The 23,015-nt window shown below is 38.7% G+C and overlaps 1 protein-coding gene and 1 pseudogene across 3 annotated transcripts; both read left to right on the forward strand.

Annotated features, from left to right (window-relative positions):
• The first annotated feature begins 321 nt into the window (after positions 1–321).
• Positions 322–20,868, forward strand: GMFB (glia maturation factor beta). 2 transcript variants are annotated; one of them, XM_084878028.1, is made up of 7 exons: positions 322–459; positions 8,992–9,088; positions 10,633–10,682; positions 11,906–11,955; positions 12,441–12,526; positions 13,542–13,615; positions 16,828–20,868. In XM_084878028.1, exons 1-7 carry the CDS (start codon positions 457–459, stop codon positions 16,897–16,899), a joined length of 432 nt encoding a protein of 143 aa, XP_084734154.1. In that variant the 5' UTR covers positions 322–456; the 3' UTR covers positions 16,900–20,868. The 2 variants fall into 2 exon arrangements, with proteins under 2 accessions (XP_084734154.1, XP_084734155.1); XM_084878029.1 differs by having other exon boundaries at positions 12,444–12,526.
• LOC311610030 (large ribosomal subunit protein uL22-like) lies at positions 2,936–4,811 on the forward strand (annotated as a pseudogene). Its single transcript has one exon. The product of its transcript is annotated as a large ribosomal subunit protein uL22-like (transcript).
• Positions 20,869–23,015: the final 2,147 nt, after the last annotated feature.

The following is a 23,015-nucleotide window of genomic DNA, read 5'->3' on the forward strand; positions in this document are numbered from 1 at the left end:
CTACAAGATTTGACGAAGTCTGGTCACATTCTTGGTTGTCACAACTGGGGCGGTGCTGCTGGCCTCTTGTGGGTAGAGAGGCCAGGGATGCTGCTAAACATCCTACCATGCACAGGGCGACACAGTGGAGAATTATTGGGCTCTCATGCCAATATGCTTAAGTTGAGAAACACTGATACAGAAAACGCTATTGAGTTGAATTGAGTTGTATTGATCTTGAATGTTAAAGAGCGCCTTTTGGCACGGTTGCCCAATCACGGTCAGACAGGAGCTTATCGGCGACCGCTCGCGTCCGGCTAATTTTGAGCCGCGCCTCCCACCGTCCGCGGTCACGTGCCGGCCCTCCGGGCCGCGTCGGCCGGTGGGGGTGGCTCTGCCGGGCGTCGGGACAGGAAGGGAGGCGGCCGCGGTGCCATTCTTAAAGGGGCCCGAGGGAAGGTGACTGCCGGAAGGAAAATGGTGAGCTGCCACCCGCGAGGGTGGGGGGGACCGAGGGCTGGGCCAGCCCGCCGGGCTTTCCTGTTCGACGGGGCCGCTGTCGGCGGGCAGCGCCCAGGGTGGGTCGGTGGCCGCTTCCGCCCGGCTGCGGGCTGGCGTCCAGGGCGGAGGGTGGCGTCCCCCCGCCGCCCGGCCGCCGCCCCGCCTGAGGGCAGCCCCCCGGCGGGCCCGGGGGCTGAGGTGCGGCCGGTGGGGAGGGCCATCCTCGCCCGTCCTGGGTGGTGGGTGCCAGCACCTGAGCGGAAGTGTTGGAGGTCCAGGGGGAGGGCTCCCCCAAACGCGGGTTCTCCGCCCGGGGCCAGCCGGCGCGGGCACCTCCCCCCTGCCGGCCCTGCCCGGAGGGGTCGCTCCGATCCGGATTGTGGTCTCTGGGCCTCGCCGCGGCTTTCCGTGTCCTCCCCCCGCCCGCCTCTCAGGGTTTCCCCTTATCCTGCTTCCCCGAGTTACAGCAGTGGGAAACCTTTGACCCAAGGCTTTGGCGCTGGCATTGCAGTGACGGTAAAGATCTTGAGCTTTGCTGGGTCTAGCGGCTCCGGCTTCCTTCGGCCCCTGCACTCAGAAATGAGTGGAGACTGGCCCTGGCCGCTGTGCCTCGGTTGGTTGGAGCGTCCTCCCGGGCACCGGAAGGTCGCGGGTTCAAATGTGATCTGGGCACCTAGCCTAGGTGGCGGCTTACATCCCCCTCTGGCGCTTACAGGAGGCAGCCAATCAGCGTGTCTCACATCCATCCTTCTCTGCCTCGCTCTCTAAAAAAACAAAATTTATAACCCTTAAAAAAACACCTTAAATATTTAAAAAAAAAAAATTGGAGAATTAAGTTGCTCAAAAAGGATCTGGATCTTTCCTATCAGGTTTTAAAATATGCTCCTTTCTTTAATTAAAAAAAAAAAAAAAGCAAAACACAAAATCTCATTGACCTATCTTTGACCTCCCACTCATTTCTCAGCCAACATCCATGAATGAGTCTTGTTTTGGTTACTAAATCCAAGGGACTCTTCAGTTCTTATTTTCCCTGACCTCTCAGCTGCAGCCAGGATGTTGGCCACTCTCTCCTCTTTGAAGCACTCTCTTCCCTCCTGGCTTCCGGGATACAGAATCCCTGTTTTGTGTTGTTTTCCCTACTTCTGTTGGTCCATCTGTGCCCCATGCAATCTGTTCTCTTTCTTTGGACAGTGGGAGCCCTAAGCTCTATCCCAATGCTTCATTTTTCTATTCTGTATTCTTCATCCTTTCTTACCTACACTCACAGTGTCAATTGCCACATAATATGCATATGACTTGTCAAATTGTATCTCGGACCTTGCTTCTGAGATCCAGTCCAGATCAATGTGTCCCACTAGGTAGTTAACATCCTCTGAGAGGCTTCTTCCCACTGGGGTTCTTCAAAGCCACCTCACTTTTCCAAAATAGAATTCATGTTTTTTCCCCTCAAACCTGGTCTTCCTCAGTGTTCTTTAATTTGGTGAAAGGTAGCACTATTTAGTCTGTTATACAGCGAGAAGTTTAGGAATCCTCTTGTAATGTAACCCTTTCCTAACCCACTCCTCCCAATATCCAATCTGACACCAGCTCCTTTGTAGTGGTAAGAGAATGAGTGGGCTAGAGTTTAGGCTGGAAAATGGTGAGCTGGCTCCACTATTTATGTAATTTGGGGGGGAAGGGAGCGTGATAACTTCTCTAACCGTAGTTTCCTGCAAAAAGGGGATAATAGTATCCATCTCATGGGATTGTTTTGAGCATAAAGGGAAATCCATGTAAAGGACATAGGATAATGTTTCTCTCATAATGTTTAACACGTGTTAACTATTAGTAGAGATATTCACCTATTTTTCTCTTTTTTTTTTTTTTGTATTTTTATAGAAAAGAAGGGAGAGGGAGAGAGAAACATCAATGATAAGAGAGAATCATTGATTGGTTGTCTCCTGCATGTCTCTCCCTCCTCAAACCCCCCCCCTCCCCCAAGGGGGATCGAGTCCACAATCCAGGCATGTGTCATTGGCTGGAATTGAACCTGGGGCCTGTCAGTCCACAGATCAATGCACTACCCTCTGAGCCAAACCGGCTAGGGCTCACCTACTTTTCTTTATCCTCATCAGACTGTTTAAGCGGCTTTTCATCTCTCACCTGACCTAATCTTGTCAGTTAACTAGTCTTATTCTATTCATCCTGGCTCTCTGCCTGTTTCCTGCATGCAAACCTCATCATGTTTTCTGTTACCACCCTGCTTAGAACACCTTAGTGCAAGCATGTCAAACTCAAAGGTTAACATGGGCCGAAGAAACAAGGTTTAAGTTTATGTGGGCCACAAAAAGCAAACAAACACAAAAGCTTCAGCTTTCATAAAAACAGGTTTATTTTGATAGAGACATGCTGAATACAAAGAGCTGAAATAAATGAGTAATTATTAATATAAAATAATAGAACATTTTAATAAAAATTAATATTTCTTGAACATTAACTTACCAGACACTGAATAACTGCACAAATGAATAAGTGTAATGCAAATCTATTTTTCATGTTCTCTGAAAGCGAGATATTTCCTTTCACACACCAAATAAGACAATCGGCTGCTAAAATATTCACTGCTGGTATTACTAGTAGTGGATAGAAATGGTGCACCTGCGTGTAAGGGAAATTAATGGAACACGATTATAGTAATCAGTTATTAGTGAACCTTGTAACTATTAATAGTTATGTATAACAGGATATTATAAAAATTAAGTTAGGAAATTTTTATTAAAACATTCCTTACGTACCATTATATTGGCTGTGCTACAAAAAGTATTCATTGTTTGACATAGGCCTCGAGTTTGACATGCTTGCCTTACTGCCTTCCCTTTGCTCATAGAAACCAAAAATACTTAATATGACTCCCTGGGCTTTATGTGGTCCAGCTCCTACCAACCTCCTTTTATACCATGTTTTTGTTCCTTCTCTGTGCTTGAGTCACACTGCCTTTCATTGTCATGGATGTGCCATGCTCACTTTAATCAGGTATCTTTGAATGGGTAGTTTTGGTTCTCAGATGCTTTTTTCAGGCAAGCAAGCCTCCTGTGACCTTGATGTTCTCATGGGTCATAAGTTCTCATAGCATCCTGTGTTTCCTTCCTAGCTCTGTCACAGGTACAAACAGATGTACATATTTTTGGCCTGATTCTTTGGATATAGAGGTCTGTACTCCACTAGACTGTACTATAAGCTCCATGAGGGTAGGCTTATGTTTTTTACTTAGTCATATGTTGCTTAATAATGGGGATACATTCTGAGAAATGTGTTGTTGGTGATTTTTTTTACTGTGTGAACATCACAGTGTGCACTTAACACAAACCTAGATGGTACAGCTACAAACTTCTACAGCATGTTACCTGTACTGAATACTGGAGACAATAGTAACACAATGGTAAGTGTTTGTGTATCTAAACATAGAAAAGATACAGTAAAAATAAGGTATAAAAGATAAAGTGGGTTCTTTCCATTAGCGGCCAGAGGTGACCTATGAAAATGGTTCACTATTCACTTGACCCAGAAAATCCCACAAAATCATGCAAAGTAAGAGGTTCAGACCTTCGTGTTCACTGTAAGAACACTCATGAAACTGCCCACGCCATCAGGGGTATGCGTATTTGCAAAGCCGCTGAGTATCTGAAGAATGTCACTTTACAGAAGCAATGTGTCCCATTCCGTAGTTAAAATGTAGGTGAGCCCAGGCGAACAGCAGGGCTGCATCCAGGGTCAGTGGCCCAAAAGAGTGCTGAATTTTTACTGCACATGCTTAAAAATGCAGAGAACAGTGCTGAACTTGAGGCTTCAGATGAAGATTCTCTGGTTATTGAGCACATCCAGGTGAACAAAGCTCCAAGAGGCGGCACAGAACTTACAGAGCTCATGGAAGATTAACCCGTATGAACTCTCCCTGCCACGTTGAGATGATCCTTCATGAAAAAGAGCAGATTGTTCCCAAAACAGAAGAAACTGAAGAAAAATAATAGGGCCTGGGAATATATTCAGAATAAAATAAATACGAATAAAAGTTAGGGGGAAAAAAGATAAAATAGTATATCTGAATAGGGGACTTATCATGAATGGAGCAAGCAAGCCTGGAAGATGCTCTGGGTGAGTCAGTGAGTGGATGGTGAATGAATGTGAAGGCCTAGGATACACTACTATGCACTTCATAAACACTGTACTCTTAGGGTGAACTAAATTTCTAAGACAACATGAAATTAAGTCAAGCTCAAGAGAATGATGCAATCAAGAGATGCTGTAAATGAGATGTATGAGGCTGCTGCCAGTGTAAAATGACACACTGTTTTACAGGAAACTTTGTAAGTATAAAGAGTACACCCTGCCAAAGCCGGTTTGGCTCAGTGGTAGAGCGGAAAGGTCCCAGGTTCGATTCCGGTTAGGGCATGTAAGTTGGTTGCGGGCACATCCTTGGTGTGGGGTGTGCAGGAGGCAGCTGGTCGATGTGTGGGGTGTGCAGGAGGCAGCTGGTCGATGTTTCTCTCTCATCAACGTTTCTAGCTCTCTATCTCTCTCCCTTCCTCTCAGTAAAAAATCAATAAAATATATATTTTTTTAAAAAGAGTACACTCTAAAATAATAGTTAAAAGTATAGTATATACATAAACTAGTAACAGTCTTTTATTATCATTGTCAAGTATTATGTACCACATATAACTGTATGCTATACTTTTATAAGTCTGGAAGTACAGTAGGTTTTTTTATACCAATATCACCACAAACATACATTACAGCTAAGATGTCACTGGGTGATAGGAGTTTTTCAGCTCCATTATACTTTTATGGGATCAGCATTGTATATGCAGTAAGTTGTTGACTAAAATATTGTAATGTGGTATATAATGACATATCCTATGTGGTATATAATGACATATCCTATTTATATCACACTTTACATATTACCATATAAAGTTGTTTTCAGAGTGTTATACTCATTCTTAAATTCTTCTATTAACTATAAGCAATTAGAATTGGCATTTTTACTTGTAGGAAGAAATTATTGGCATTATGTTATTGGGAGGGATGCAAATGCAAAATATATATATATATATATATATATATATATATATATATATATATATATATATATATATATAAGCTAGCCCTAACCAGTTTGGCTCAGTGGATAGAGCGTCGGCCTGCAGACTGAAAGGTCCCAGGTTTAATTCTGGTCAAGGGCATGTACCTTGGTTGCAGGCACATCCCCAGAAGGAGGTGTGCAGGAGGCAGCTGATTGATATTTCTCTCTCATAGATGTTTCTAACTCTCTATCCCTCTCCCTTCTGCTCTATAAAAAATCAATAAGGTACATTTAAAAAAACTGTATAAATTAAATCACAACATGCTCCCATAGACCCACACACTTGTTTTCTGATCCTTAGAATGTCAGGATTACACGAGCGGTTCTTGGTATCAGAGCTGGAAGATAAATAGGTCTTATAAATTGCTCCTTGCCTAAACAAAAATCTAAAATATTTATTAATTTCAGTAGTGGGTTCTACCTTTCATTAAGAAGAGAATGGAAATTGTTCTCTGACTTCTATACCTTTCTTGGAAGGTAGAAAAAAAATAAGATTAGGGTTGAATATTACCTTCAGGAAGCTCCATAGGATTTAGCATCTCTTTCTCTAAAGATAACTATTGTAAAAGGGTGGACACATGACTCCTAGGGAACCTGATTGGATAGTATCTATGGGTGGGATATACTTTCTAATTGTATCAATATAATAGCATATCCTATGGTATGTCACACTTTATGTATTACCAGTGTTCTGAATTTAAAGGACAATTTTTAAAAATATATATTTTATTGATTTTTCAAAGAGAGGAAGAGAGAGGGATAGATAGTTAGAAACATCAATGAGAGAAAATCATCGACCAGCTGCCTCCTGCACACCCCCTACTGGGGATGTGCCTGCAACCAATGTACATGCCCTTGACTGGAATCGAACCCGGGACCTTTTGGTCCGCAGACCGATGCTCTATCCACTGAGCCAAACCGGTTTTGGCTTAAAGGACAATTTTTAAAATGGATAGCTATTTCCTGCTTTAACCTACGCTTTTAATTTACCCAACGCAGGGTCAAAAAACAGGCTTTTATTAGATTTTTATTGTAACTAAAATTGGAAGCCCCAATACTTTTGGGTTATAATGACACATATGTATTTAGTATTGGTCTCAGCACTGTTTTGATTTTCTTAAAGAAGATGGGGGGAACCTATACATGAAAAGAGACCAAAATATGTGGGTCTCTTTTTAAATCAACATTAAAAAAAAAACAAAAAAAAAAAACTTAAAATAGTGAGAGAAATTGACTGGAATTACTGTTAGGTTTTGTTTGTTTTTTTGTTTTTTGTGTGTGAGATACTGTTATTACATTTATATTTTAACTAGAGGCCCAGTGCACGAAATTCAGGGGCAGGGGTGTGTGTCCCTCAGCCCAGCCTACACCCTCTCCAATCTGGGATTCCTCAGGGTATGTCCGACTGACAGTTTAGGGACATTAACTCCAGCCATTGGGAAAATCACATGGAATGTCCTTGACATACAAACAGTGTAGTTTTTTGTGTTGTTTTAATAATAATGGCCATTCCTTTAAATAATATCTGTTTACATACAATACAGCTGGTACTATGTGAATTCAGAATGTTAACATCATAAAATAATAGGTTGTAGTGGAAATAACCTTGAATTGTCTAGTTCAGTGGTCAGCAAGCTCATTAATCAACAGAGCCAAAAATCAAGAGTACAAACAATTGAAATTTCTTTGAGAGCCAAATTTTTTAAACTTACGGTAAACTTCTTCTAACACCACTTCTTCAAAATAGACTTGCCCAGGCTGTGGTATTTTGTGGAAGAGCCACACTCAAGGGGCCAAAGAGCCGGCTCGCTAGCTGCAGTTTTCCGACCACAGGTCTAGTCCAAACTTTTATAAATATTGGAATTCCCTTTTCAAAGATTTTGAATGCTTTTTGTCCTAAGAAGCTTAACCAACTTTAGAGGCAACCCATTTTCTGCGAAAGGACTGGGGTACTCCGGTGGCAGGTGCACGGGGGGGTCCGGCTGCACCATGCACCTGCTGCCCCCCTGGCTGGGCTGAAAGGACTGGGGGACTGGGCGCCGCCATCTTTGTGATAATGTGATGGTCAATTTGCATATTACATCTTTATTAGACAGAATGGCACATACTGTCATTTTAATGATGCATACTGAAAAACAGTTGAAATGATTTCTGCTCTTTGCTGTGTGCTAGGCCATGGAACATTGAGGGTACTGGATGAAATAAGATTGGCTATTTGTTGATAATGGTTGAAGTTGAGTGATAGTGCATAGGGTTCCACTATTCTAGTCTCTACTTTTAAAAAAAGAAAAGAGGCCGAGACCGTTTTGGCTCAATGGATAGAGCGTCGGCTTGGGGACTGAAAGGTCCCGGGTTCGATTCCGGTCAGGGGCATGTACCCTGGTTGCGGGCATATCCCCAGTGGGGGGTGTGCAAGAGGCAGCTGATTGATGACTCTCTCTCATCAATGTTTCTAGCTCTCTCTCTCCCTTCTTCTCTGTACAAAATCAAAAAATATATTTTAAAAAAAAGAAAGAAAGAAAAGAAAGATTTCCATCCTCATGATTGCAATCATTGATACATTTGCACCACTAAAAGAAGAGTGCTCTTGACCATTTCCTTGCCAGTTTTCTGAGGAAGAGTCTAATAATTTTTCATAATTGTTTAAATCTGGTTTTGCTTTCATAATTCTTTTTAAAAAAATATATTTTATTGAGTTTTTACAGAGAGGAAGAAAGAGGGATAGAAAGCTAGAAACATCGATGAGAGAGAAACAGCGATCAGATGCCTCTTGCACACCCCTCACTGGGAATGTGCCCACAACCAAGGGACATGCCCCTGACCGGAATCGAACCTGGGACCTTTCAATCCGCAGGCCGATGCTCTATCCACTGAGCCAAACCGGTTTTGGGTCATAATTCTTAATAACTTTTTTAAAGTCCCATAGTCACATAATTAAGATATAAATTTTATTGGCCTATTCTTAGTGTTTATTTTTCATATTTTTGTTTATATATTTTTCATAGTTGTGAGATACAAAAATAAATCTAGATCTTATTAATTATAAGCATAAAAAGATGATTATCCTCTTCTTTCTGTACTTTCCCCATATAGTTCTGATAAAATTACACATTAATATATGTCTAGTTCTTTGAGATATTTATTAGCTAAAGAGAAAGTTAAAGTATACATATAAAATGAACAAATGTGTGTAATTAATGTAGGTACTACAAAGGTTGGTAGATTCAGAAGCTCTTTAAGTGTTCATGTGTTTCATGTTAATGCTTTCACATAATTGTGACATTTATAGATGTCAATATACCTTTTTAATGTACAGGTTTTATAACTTTTAACATATACATATATTGAAATGGCATTTTATATGTGATTTTTTTTTTTTCCTTTTCTAGAGTGAGTCTTTGGTGGTTTGTGATGTTGCTGAAGATTTAGTGGAAAAACTGAGAAAGTTTCGTTTTCGCAAAGAAACAAACAATGCTGCCATTATAAGTAAGCTAAAAGCGATTGCTTCGGTTACATGATAGTAGTTTGAAAACGTTTAGAAAGTAATTTAACTCCTCCTGTTTTAACCTCGTCCCCTTTTAGATTAGTTTGAAAAATAAGTAACATCCCTACCCTAGCTGGTTTGGCTCAGTGGGATAGAGTGTCGGCCTGCAGACTGAAAGGTCTCAGGTTCAATTCTGGTCAAGGGCACATGCCTGGGTTGTGGCCTCAGTCCCCTGTGTGGGGCATGCAGGAGGCAACTGATCAATGATTCTCTCTCTCCCTCTCCCTTCCTCTCTGAAATCAATAAAAATATATTTCAAAAAAAGTAACAGCTAATATCACAGAACTCCCCCCTCTGCTACCTACAGTGTTGGAGATTATCTTCTTGGTCACTTGGTCATTTTTAGTGTCTCATCTTCTCTATCTTTTAACTTCTCAAGGGACTAAAAATAGCCTGGCCATTCACCCTTAAACAGAAACAGAAATCTTTTCCTACATCTAAAGTGGTAAATAAAGTTCAGCATTGTGTTCAAAGTGATTTGCACCCTTATTTCCATTTTAGACGAAAAACTCTAGTTTCATGCATTTGAGTTGAAGCTTTACTGACTTCGGGCAATGGAAAAAATAATGTGAATATTTTCTCTCCCGCTGTATTCTGTATCTGATATTATGCACATTTCTTTTATATTCTTAGGTAATATTTAATCTGAATAGTAATTTAGAAAGATGAAAGAAGGGGGGGTAAAATGTAAAGGTGTATAGACCATATTTAACAGAGATGCTTCTGGCAGATGTGAAATAATAAGGTGGTGACAATTTGTTTTATTACAATAAACACCACAACATAAAAATACAAACCTTAACACAGTGCCATCTTGCCACAGAAAGGTAAAGCTATTTGAGATCATATTGTATCTCACAGCATTGACTGTGAAATTAGCGCAAAACCAAAAATGGCCAGCTTTTCAGAGTGGTAAGAAAAAACAGGTATAAATGATCTAAACACATTTTAATTTGGCATTGGATTATGTCACATACAGCTGAATATAGATATCACTGTTATTTGTAAGTCACTTTCTTAGAATCCTGTACTCATATTGCACCATGAAACCCTGACTCTGGAGAATCTGGGAATCTGACGGTTATTCTGTCCTGACTCCTGGCTCACTTTCTCCTTATAGTTCTAACCATGGTACATAGACCAATCTCAGTCACAGTCATCCTTTTAGACCTTTCCTTATTATATAGGAAGTTGCATTTGAGTTATAAAGTTCTCTGAATACATAATAAATATAAGAAGTTGACATAAAGTTCTAAATAAGTAAAGTAAGTGTGGGGGATTATGGGTAAAAACTTCTAAATACTGACTTCTTGAAAAGCTAGGCTAGCTAATTGACCATGAACTAAAAACTCAGAATGACTTTTCTTATGCTTGTGTTTCTGGATGTTTTAATTTTAGATTCCAAAAAAGGGGCTGAGACTCTGGGGTTGGGTAGATAAAGGTCACATTAGAATCACAGTTTACTCATATTATATTTTTATTTTAGTGAAGATTGATAAGGATAAACGCCTGGTGGTACTGGATGAAGAGCTTGAGGTTTGTTTGATTAGCTAAATACAGTTTTATAGTTAAGCAATTATTGCCCAAAAGATATTATATTAGTTACATTTACTTCTAAAATGAGTTCTGCACCTTTAAATACATGCTTATTATGCATGAAAAACATGCTCATTATTCTGTAGTGCTTTGTCTTGCTAATTCAATCACCTTTTTTTTAAACAATAATGAATCAGGCCAAAACCGGTTTGGCTCAGTGGTAGAGCATCGGTCTGCAGACTGAAAGGTCCCAGGTTCGATTTCGGTCAAGGGCATGTACATTGGTTGCGGGCACATCCCCGGTAGGGGGTGTGCAAGAGGCAGCTGGTCGATGTTTCTCTCTCATTGACGTTTCTGGCTCTCTATCCCTCTCTCCTCCTCTCTGTAAAAAAAAAATCAATAAAATATATTTAAAAAAAAAAAAAAAAAAAAAAGAATCAGTCTAACAAGTGGTAGAAATTAGGGCTATATATCCGGTAATTACTGAGTCAACTTTATAACTTGCTTCTAAATTGCTTGGCCAATAAATAAAAACTAAAACCGTATAACCCAAATATTTAGTTTGTCAAATTAAGTAATTTAGAGTGAAAAGAAATTATTTTGGCCCTGGCCGGGAAGCTCAGTTGATTAGAGCATTGTCCCCATAGCCAAGGTTTTGGGTCTGATTCCGTCAGAGCACATATAAGAAACAACTAATGAATACATAAATAAGTGGGACAACAAAATCAATCAATCTCCCTCTCTCCTGTCTCTCCCATTCTCTCTCAAATCAATAAAGAAAGAAAAGAGAGAGAGAGAGAGAGAGAGAGAGAGAGAGAGAGAGAGAGAGAGAGAGAGAAAGAAAGAAAGAAAGAAAGAAAGAAAGAAAGAAAGAAAGAAAGAAAGAAAGAGAAAGAAAGAAAGAGACTCTTCCCTATCCTCTAATTCAGATATGTTGTTTCTCCTGAGAGGTTGGCTTATCTCTCTATTTTCTGACAGTTGGAACATGAGTATAGACTACTGTGCCTCTCAGCTAAATATTTAGTGATTAACAACTAAACTAAGTGGGCTTCTTTAAATTGAGGGTTCAGGAACCTCAGTTTGTGTGCAACTTAATAAAATAAGTTTTTGTGTTGTGGAGTATGGTTAGGTATTTATACCTATTGGTAGAATGGGTGCTTGGTATGCATCTTAAGGATGTAGGTAAAAAATTGTTTAAAAGTTGTTTTTCTCTGTTATCTCAGGGCATTTCACCAGATGAACTTAAAGATGAACTACCTGAACGACAACCTCGATATCCTTTTCTGAGATCGTTAAAAAAAGTTTTGTTGTTTTTTTGTAGTGGCCAGAATTTTATTTATGATGTTTAATTTTTCAACTTTTAGAAGACATATTTTACAAAATTTTCTTCTACACCATGATCACAATCAAATTAAAATATGTATGCACATATTGGATCAAGAAAGGTGAAAAGTTGGTATATTAGTGGGATGAATTATGTTTTTTTCCATTTATTATGTATTTATAATAAAAATGAGAAAGATAAATCCATATGAAATTCATACTTTTAATACATTTATTTTTGAGAGATTATATGATTTTATAACATCATGGGGCCTATTTATAAGTTTGTGGAAAGATAATAAATAGTGAAGGTGTAACCTAAATGGGTATGTTAGAAATTTATCACTCACTGGCTCCCCAGGTGTGTATTTCAAAACTTTATTGTTAAGTACTTGTCTCATAGAGCAATAATTTTAGTTTCTTTAACTTGAGAAAAACCTTCATTGTCTATAGTTACAAATATCAACATGATGATGGAAGAGTTTCATATCCTCTGTGTTTTATTTTCTCAAGTCCTGTAGGTAAGTGAATTTTTTTAAATAGTGCATATTTGTTTCTGATCTAATATAAAACATGTTTTATATTGGACAAATTCTATGTTTATTTTAAAGAAGAAAAGTGTCATAAAACCTAAATTGAGTTGTGTGTGTGCACACGTGCACATGTAAATGTGTCCCTAGAAATAAGTTACTATAAAACATCATGTGTTAGAACTTGCTTATTTTCCTTGGATAAAATCCTAGAATTGTAATTGTTAGGTCAGATCATACACACATTTTAAGGAATTTGAAATGTAATAACATTTTAAAATACCAAAAGTACATTTTCTCCTATATTTTAAATATTTTTATAAGTATGTGAGTTTTGTGAGTAATAATGATATACTGTATATTTATGTTTATCTTTAAAATAGTAGTTGCCCATAATGTGTCTATAATCTTGATAATAGTCCCAGAATAGCTTACCTTGGATAGTAAAATGGCTTATTGGTATTTAAGGTATCTATCACCAGAAGTCTCACAAGTACCATTCTAGTCCACAGTAAAATCTCTACTTGAACTCTTTTCTAAATTTTACTATTTGTGTCATTTACTTAGCACTTAAAAAACACTGTAGTATATTTTTAACTTATTATGTAATCAAACTGTAAAGTTTTTTCAGGGCTGATCTCTCTCACTGACCCATCACCATTTCAAACCTTATCTGTGTTAGACATCAATAAAATTGAATTTGATATTTAAAGTCAAAATTAAGAAAGTGCTAACAAGTTTTTAAGTGTTTGCAAGGATTTGAAAGTCAAGATCTGCAGAGGTCTAGCCTTGTTTATTTTTGCTGACCTAAAGCTTATTTATTTGTAATTTAGCTATGTCTCTTTGTACAATATGCAAGTCTCAGAATCACATTTAGACTGAAGTTTTTATAAACTTTGAAAGCATAGGAAACCCTAAATGTATCATTTTTAAAAAAGCAAATAATGAAAACCCATTGCTTTGTCAAAATCTAAGTCTCATTTCTACACAAATCTCTCTTTTCCAGGATGTAAGCCTGAACAACAAATGATGTATGCTGGGAGTAAGAATAAGCTAGTCCAAACAGCTGAACTAACCAAGGTGGGATTTATATTTATCTGCTGTTGAGACAGTATTTTCACTTAGAATACAGTAGTTCCCCTCCCTTCACCACAGTGTCAATTATCTATGGTCAACCATAGTTCAAAAATTCCAGAATTAAACAATTCGTAAGTTTTAAATTGTACATGACTCTGAGTAGCATGATGAAATCTTTGTCCTGCCCGGGACATGAGTCATCCCTTTGTCTAATGAACACAGTGTGTGTGTGTGTGTGTGTGTGTGTGTGTGTGTGTGTGTGTATACACACACTGTATACTTGCCTGTTAGTATGTGTCTTAGTTATGAGGTCACTGTCCAGGTATCGTAGTGCTTGTGTTCACGTAACCCTTATTTTACTTACTAATGGCCCCAAAGCCCAAGGGTAGTGATGCTAGAAAGTCAGCTGTGCCAAAGAAGCCATAAAGTGCTTTAAGTGAAAAGGTATAAGTATAGGAAAAAACATAACCATATATACTATCAAATAAAAGAGAAGTATGCAAATTGACTGTCATTCCAAGACAAAAGAGGCTGCCCCCACGTGGGCACAAGATGGCCACCACAAGATGGCCAGCAGGGGAGGGTACTTGTGGGCAGATAGGGGTGGCCAAGCCAGCAGAAGAAGGGAGTTGGGGGTGACCAGGCCAGCAGAGGAAGGCAGTTGGGGAAAACCAGGACTTCAGGGGAGAACAATTGGGGAGACCAGGCCTGCAGGGGAGGGCAGTTGGAGGAACCCAGTTAGGGTGGCCAGGCCATCAGGGGAGGGCAGTTAGAGGCAAGCAGACTGATAGGGGAGGGCAGTTAGGGGTGACTAGGATGGCAGGGGAAGGCATTTTGGGTAATTGGACTGGCTGGGGAGCAGTTAGGCGTAGATAGGCTGGCAGGGGAATGGCAGTTAGGCGTTGATGAGTCTGGCAGGCAGAAGCGGTTAGGGGCAATCAGGCAGAGGAAGGCGAGTGGTTGGGAACCAGCAGTCCTGGATTGTGAGAAGGATGTCTCAGATTGGATAGGGTGCAGGCTGGGCTGAGGGACATCCTCTTCCCCCCATGCACGAATTCGTGCACTGGGCCCTAGAGTGTGTGTGTGTGTGTGTGTGTGTGTGTGTGTGTGTGTATGTGTATGTATGTGTGTATATGTGCATATGACTCCAGAGTATCTGTAGTTTCAGGCAATCCATTGGGAGTCAGGTGATAACCTGAGGATAAAGGGGGTGGGAGGAGGGGACTACTGTACAGAGCCATAAAATAATCTGAAGATGGAGTATTTTTATGAAATTGAACATTATTTAGAACAGAGCAGTAAATTAGTCAAAGCTTTTTATTAGCTGAAAATAGAATGATAGAAATCTTGAATAGATGTGTGTTTTTGAATGGGAATTATAAGTTCATTAGAAGAAATCACATTAAAAATGTAGGCAGTTTTAGAAAAGTCACTGTAACTATTCAATCTGTTGAGATTTCTTCATCTTCCATAATGTAATTTCTAATAGATAAAAGTCAGCATTGGAACCTTACCATAGACTGGATGAACCAGATTCTGTGCAGGAATTCCATATGCAGTTAACTATATTGCTTCCAAATCTAAAGAATACTTATTACTAGCTTTATTAAGCTAGAACATCCTGTTTTATATGAGCCAGTTGTTTTATGACTTAATATGTCCCCATTTTCTTATGGCAGTTTTGAAGGTTAGAGGTAAGAAGGGTACTTGCTCTTAAACTTGTAACTTCCACATATTAGTTTGAGTTGAAAAAGTAGTTTATACATTTTAGATTTTGAAATAGAATATTACAACACTGAAATAGTATTAAATAATATTTCCTTTCAGGTTTTTAAAAAAGATTTTTATTGATTTTTAGAGAGAGGAAGTGAGAGGGAGAGAGAAACTGATGAGAATGTAAAACATCCATTGGCTGTTTCCAACCCCCTCGTGAGCGCACACACACCCTCATTGGGGATAGAGCTGGGACCTGAGACCTGGGCATGTGCCCTGACCAGGAATTAAACCAACAACCCCCTGGTGCATAGAACCACACCCAGCCAATTGAGCCACATTGGCCAGGGTGTTGTCTGTTTTAAATGTTTTTATTGCTTTTAGAGAGAAAGTAAGGGGGAGATAGAGAAAAAAACATACACATTGATGTGAGAGAGAAGCATATCAGTTACCTCCTGCTGGAGATTCGAACCTGCAACCTCGGTATGTGCCCTGAACAGGAATCAAACTGGTGACCTCTTGATGCTCAATCAACTGACCCACACTCCCAGGGCTTAGGTTTTATAATATTTTAAGGACAGCATCAGTGTTTTCTCCTTGGGTGCTTAATCATCAATCCAGGGGATGTCTTTACGTGTGTTCCGCTTTTTCCCTTTACCCATATGCTTGTCATTGGTACCACCAATATATAGACACTATCTTTCCTCATTTGTACCATAGGAATTCCGTGGAGCTGCTGCGGGAGCTTGGGTGGTTAAGAAGGAGCTCTGCTAATAAATAGCCTCAAGTCTATTCTAATCCTATGACCTAAGTGCTGAATTAAGACATTACAATTTACAAATTACTTTTACAAATAATCCCTTTGAATCCTCTCCACAGCCTTGTGAGGTTGATGGTGCTATTCCTATTCTGTAGATGGGAAACTGAGGTTCAGAGGATGAATGACTTGTCCAGGGTTGCATAGTAATAAGTGACAACACTAGGACTCAAACCCACATCTGGCCTCAAATCCCATTCTTTCTGCTGTGTTTACATTTTCTCTCTATAGCCGTTATACTTTCTGGGTCTGAGTGTATGCAGGTTCTTGCTGGAGATTTGTGGCCAGTCCATCTTTATTAATGCAATCTACAGCTATTTCCTCCATTTATGGAGGACCAGCATATGTTCTTTTAGTTAGCTCCTAAACAGACGGATTTATTTGGGTTATTTATCTCTTTTAGTGGGTAGGATTTACAGAATTGCTCACTTGTAAGAGAGTTTTGGTTTTATGCCATCTTAATTGCTAAACTTTGGTAACTGAGTATATAGTATTTTTTTAAAAGTAAAGCACCTTTTGGTGCTTTACTTTTAAATGGAATATCTAATTTGCACAGATTAAGTCATGATCAATATCAAAGGAAGGAGAACCTGGTATTTAATGTGGTTTTTTTTTTTTAGAGTATCAGAGTATAACCTAAGTTGTTTTTTGTTTTTTTTGTTTTGTGTGTATGTGTGTTTTTAAGGTATTTGAAATAAGAAATACTGAAGACCTAACTGAAGAATGGTTACGTGAGAAACTTGGATTTTTCCATTAATGTGAAGTTCTGTGTTTCTAAAGTATTTATGTATTAACCTGACCATACTGGAACCAGACATAAATACTTATTTATGCCTAAAATGCACTGTTATTTACAGTTTGTTTCCTGCAGTAAAGAAAAAAATATTCATTTGTTCAAAGTTTGAACAAAGAGGAAATCATCTTCATAGTAATGAAACTTCGTAAAATGTTTCCCTGTATTTGTAATTGTTAGGTGGACTACTCTCCAGGGACTTTTGCACTCTTGTGACCAATTTCTACAACTTACGGTTCAGAATTTGTTACTGTTTGCAGACACCAATGGAAATTGGGTATTGTGATAGACAACAGTTGCCTCCTTTTGACAAATACTGGATTTTAGCAGTTTGTAAATGAAAACAGCATATTATCTCTTGTCAAAAATTTGAAGTTAATTTGGGGTAAAAGACTTTAGTGACCCAATTTTGAGCCATGAGTAATAATTTACAATAGTGTAACCTGCATTCCAACTACATTTTTCATCAGTTCCTTCTTTGGATTCCTTTATCCTTTTTAATCAAGTCCAGAAACTTTGTTCATCAATCGCTCATTCTTAAGGTCTAGGAGTTAGATTTTATAATAATTTTGACTATTCTTATGGAAAATAACATCTTAGGAATTGATGGATTATAGTTAATCAAGGGCTTCATTCCTGGTTGTGTCATTTCTAGTGAGTTTGAATCTAGATTGATAACATCTTATTTACAAAGCACCTCTTAATGTTGTCCTGTGAAAACTGGTTATTTTGAAGTTGTTAATACTGTGCCTTTGATTTGTTAGCTTTAAAGTTAGTTTAAGACTTTTACACTGCCAGTATTCTGGATTTGGTGAAATTAATACTTTTGTAAAGGGTCCAAGTAAAATAATTTTCTAATGTATGTATCTGAAATTTGTAATAAGGTTAACTTCATACTTAAAATTCCAACTGTCCACTTGCATTGGTGAGTTATATATGGCAGTTGAGAGTTATAAATTTGGGCATATTTGTGATTAGTTTTGTGCCATTGAAAAAACTTACTTGTCTTAAAACCTTGGCCGTAACATTAACACATCAATAGAAATTGCATTTTATATCCTAAATTTCAGAAAATATTCTAAATTGGACACCTGTCTCACTAAACTTTGGCAACTGAGTACTTAGTTAGATGATGGCATCCTTGGCATAGAGCAAAAATTCTAAATATATAGTATACTTTAAAAATGTAAAAGCAAACAAGTAACGGATTAAAATTAATTTGACAAAAGGTTTTTGAGACTAAAGACTAACCAAATTTAGTGAGTGAATTCTTATATTAAGAATATTTTAGTCATTTTAAAACTAGCAAAGGCATTTTTTTTTTTTATGTTGGCATGTTTTCCATTCATATGTCTTTTGCATTTTTTGTTTTGAGGTTTCTGTGCCAACTTTAACAAAGAGGCAAAGATAGTTGGAATTTTCATAATATTGAATAGAGCATCTTCTGTTCCCAACACTGTTTGGCTTCACTAATCTAGAAACAGGAAGCAATAGGAAGTGAGTTGGAAATGAAGAAGTACTAGAGTGGGTATTTGTTTTTGTTAATGAATGGGAAGGATTTTTTTATTCCAATTTCCAGAGAGAGAACATTATCCAGAAATTGTAAGAATTCTTTAAACAGCTATTTTGATATTGGAGAATAATGCTTATAATTCTGCAGAAATGCAAATGTAATCCAAGTGAATTTAATGTAATCCAAGAGTGTTTTTAATATTTTGAATGAAAGCAATTAGATTTGTTTCATCTGCTTCTCAGCAATAAGAAACTAGTGCTGCAAGAATGTATTTTTCAAAGCAGTTCGTTATTTTGTCTTGCTCATTTTAGTTTTGAAAGTCCTCATAATGTCAGATAATATTGACCTCCATATGCAGAACTCTTAGTTCCCTTGTTTTCTAAAAGGGGCAAAGAGCTGTGATAAACCATGTTATTTTGAGATTGTCTGCTTCTTATCAATAACATGTATTTGCAAGACAATAGATCAAGGTTAGGGGATCAGTAGACCATTTTTTACTCCCTCTGTCATGTAGGGAGATTGACAAATCCTATGCTGTGGAGTCTAGAGTGTTCTCAGACTTTTATATACATTTCTCTTCCATCTAACCAAATTTTGCATTGTTCTTTACAAGTACATTTCTTATTTGATCTCTTTTTCTGCCTTCTCTCAAATAGTAACTCCAGATCTCCTAAGTCCAGTTTTTACATTCCATAACTTTCTGGTACAGCCATTCCCATTCAGCCTAAATCTTAATCTTTCCTTTTTGGTAGTAGTTTTTTCCCCCTGGGAACCTCCTGCATGGTCTTCTAAATTAGCATCAGTTTTGAAGTTGTTGGCCTTGCATATGTCCTTCTTAGTATCTAATGTTATCAAAATAGAACCAGCTAGTAATCACAGCACATTTTTAGTATGGCTTAGGTGGCAACAGACCTGACTTGAAGAAAACTGTACTCAAGTTACTGTGCTGAAATTCAAAACATCAGAGTTTTGAATAGTAATCAGTTTGTTCTGGTACTGAAAAGGTTATTTTAGGGGAAAAAGTTGGTTGACTGTGTTTGTTTAATTGACTTCTAAAATAAGTGTTCAAATTGTCTATTTCTAAAAAAGTTTACTAAATATCTAGTGCAATTAAACATACTCTTGTTTAAGAGGGTATTACTAAATTTTTTATCTTCATTACTAAATAATCTTTGTAGCATAATGTCTGTCAGCACTTTTCTCTCCCTTTTTACCTCCTATTTTCAGAAGTCAAATGTAGCCATAAATTGTATCATGGTCTGACACTTTAACTCAAAATTTCCTGTTAGAGGAATTTATTGCCAAATTAAATTTGGCTGTCTTTATACCTTACCCATATAGCTAGTAATGAAGGTATACTTAAAAAAATGTTTGGACTACTTTAAAACCTGAGCAGTCATTAATCCATAATGTGGACTAGTGGTGAATATTTTCATAAGGGTTTAAATGCTGATATTTCTTGGAAGCAAAGAGTAACTCATATTTTATCAATTTAAATATTCTTAGTATGGTTGCTTTCCCTGTTTGTTCAATAGACTGATAATACTGGAATCTACAGAATTTGAGCCTTTCATACTTATGTGAAGACATGTCTCACACATTTCTGGACAAATCTTATTTTGTATTTCTGGAAGAATGTAAACCTTATAGACCAATATTATTGAGAAATTTGTTTCCTCTTATGCCATTTGACATTTCAAAGCACTAATCATGTTCCTGTAATATTTAAAACAACTACATTGTTATTATGATGGAAACTGTGTTTTCTTGCTTTTTTGGAATATAGTTCGTATACATGTAATTACTTGAATATTGTTTGAGATCACTAACATGCCAGGGCGGTTCCCACTGACTTTGATGGTCCAATATAAATCTCATTCAGGAGGCTTGAAACAGTAATGGCTTAGTCTTGTGAATTTTAACAGTTCCCTGTCATCGTTTAACAAATTCAACAACTGGCACAATTTCTTAAGCTGTGGTTTCAGTCTCTGCTAGTTCATATTGCATGTTTATTTTGGACAGTCTTCTGTTAAGCATGGTGCTTGTACTGGTTTAAATAAAATGTTAACATGAAAGGACTTCTAGAGTTTCATTTTTAACTCGCCGCCTCTTCCCTTTGCACTTACTGTTACCTGCCTGGCGCAGTTACGGTGTTTGTGTGAGCCACACGGATACGGCAGTTTATCCTGAAAACCTGAGAGGGGGAAATAAAGGGGAATCACTTGGCAATGTAGGATTGGGAGAGGGAAAATGGAATGAGGATGTAAACTTTTCTAAAGCTTGGTCTGATGCTAAAATTATTTAATTGTAGCAGCTAAAAACTTTATTTCAAATGATGAACGGTTGCTTTCAAAGGGAAAATTAAATGGTTGAGGCACTGTGTACGTCCTAAGAAACAAAATAAAGTTTCTTTTATTGAGTATAGTTTATCACTGTTTATTAACCATCCATTGAAAGCCCATCCTGCCTTTATATTATCCTACCTGGCATGTGTTTCATAGGTATCTATTGAATGAATAAAACTCACCAGTACCTTACATGGCTTTGCCATATACACCTTTTGATTGAACATGTGGTAGTATTCACAGTATATTTATGGTTGGGAAAGGAATGGTTTATGCCTTTCCATCTTTAAGAGTCTCACTAGGAGATTTGGCCACAGGGAAACATGTCTTCCTTATTTCTCAAATCAGGCTACTTGGCCAGCCCCTAAAATTTTTCACCTTTCTTATCTTTTTGTCCTTTTCACTTTTCAGCAGCAAAACACATTTATGACCACTAACCTCATAACATGGGCCCACCCTCATTTGCATGAGGGCATGCCCTGAGTGGAAATGGTATCCTTGTACAGTATATTTTTAGTTATGTTGGGGAGCCAATTAGATTAAGATCTTATTGCTGAGCATCGGGGAGGTTTCACACAGTTCTCTTAATCTTTACTCGACATCTGCTCTTAGGCTACATGAAAGCTCCCTACTGAGGTAACCCTCTTTTCTAATTAGAGGAGAGAAAAGGCTGAATGCCTAGGTTGCATCCAAAAGCCACCCTGTAGTGCCCAGACAAAGCAGGGCAAGGCTGTGAGTGAGAGTGTGTGTGCGTGCACGTGGGCACGCGCTTGTGTGCGTATGCATATGCGTGTGCGTGTGCGTGTGTGTGTGTTACTTCTAGTCTCTATTACCTACTCAGTTAAGTATAGATTCTCTTCCCTGGAATATTAGGTCCTCCATATTTTGACCGATTACCTGTAATGCAGAAGCCAAGCCCTAACAGGCCACAGCCCTTTGTTAGGTAGAAATGCCCCAGTCACTGCTTGCTGAAGGGGCAAGTCGTTAGGCAGCTGTTATTTGTTCCAAATGGATGTACTTTCCTGTCCTCAACCCTCTCCCGACCCTTAACACACACACGATAGCTCACTTCCAGCTCTGCCCGTTAAACCCAAGGGCAGCCTGCCTGTAAGCTGTTGCCTGACTGGCACCAGAAGTGAGCTGGGCTAATCTGTAACTATAAAGTCCCTTCAATTCCTGACACGGGAGGTGATCTCATTCTCCTGAATGAGGCAGTTAGCAGTGGGAGCTGGACTTGGAAGAATGCCACGAGATGGAGATGAGGCCAGGTGCAGCCTACGGAGCAGAGGGAGAGGTGCTGCCAGCTGGACACTGCAGCGTGAAGCAGGCAGGCAGAGACGGCTGAACCGTGAGCCCGCACTGAAGAGACGCTCCTGCCTGTTAGGTTCCTAGTGCCTGCTTGGATCCAGGGCCACTCTTCAGAGTCCCATCTTCCTGAGGCCTGGAGGGTCCGGTCTTTCTGGGTGACTACCTGTCTCTCCTTACCGAAACCCTCCATTCCTTAAGTTGATACATATGGACATGTCTGTTAACAGGCATACAAAAGTACCTAAGTAGTGCTACCTTTGGTTTCATCTGCCAGTATTCCTACATTTACACTAACTCCAGCCTCACTGAATCACCTTTTGCACAAACATACCCTGGGCTCATTCCCATGCTGCAACTGCCCGCCAAAAACAAGCTCCAAAAATCATCTCCAATGCCACTGAAACCAGGAAGTCTGTTAAACTAAGTATAGCACTTTCTTCAAAAATCCACAAACTTTCATTAAACAATTCCTATCAGCCGAAACCGGTTTGGCTCAATGGATAGAGCGTCGGCTTGGGGACTGAAGAGCCCCAGGTTCAATTCCGGTCAAGGGTATGTACCTTGGTTGCGGGCATATCCCCAGTAGGGGGTGTGCAAGAGGCAGCTGATCGATGACTCTCTCTCATCGATGTTTCTAACTATCTCTCTCCCTTCCTCTCTGTAAAAAATCAATAAAATACATTTAAAAAAATAATAAAACAATTCCTATCAGAGAAGAATTAGGAAATATAAATAAGCAAAGGGAAGAAAAATGGTACCACCCCCAAGAAATTCATTGTGATATTTTTGGTTATCTCCACGTGTCTGGAGGAATTCTTGGGCCCCATCATTTTTCTGATCTTTCTTAGAATTATGGAATCAGCAGAAACCGGTTTAGCTCAGTGGATAGAGCGTTGGCCTGCGGACTGAAGGGT

The sequence above is a fragment of the Pipistrellus hanaki genome (assembly GCF_964339955.1).
Source record: "Pipistrellus hanaki genome assembly, chromosome: 1".
NCBI lineage: Eukaryota > Metazoa > Chordata > Mammalia > Chiroptera > Vespertilionidae > Pipistrellus > Pipistrellus hanaki.

Coding starts and splice junctions, on each gene's coding strand:
- GMFB (XM_084878028.1), top strand. Junction 10,683..11,905: donor TACTGGATGAAGAGCTTGAG/GTTTGTTTGATT, acceptor CTGTTATCTCAG/GGCATTTCACCAGATGAACT. Junction 11,956..12,440: donor CTACCTGAACGACAACCTCG/ATATCCTTTTCT, acceptor TAACTTGAGAAA/AACCTTCATTGTCTATAGTT.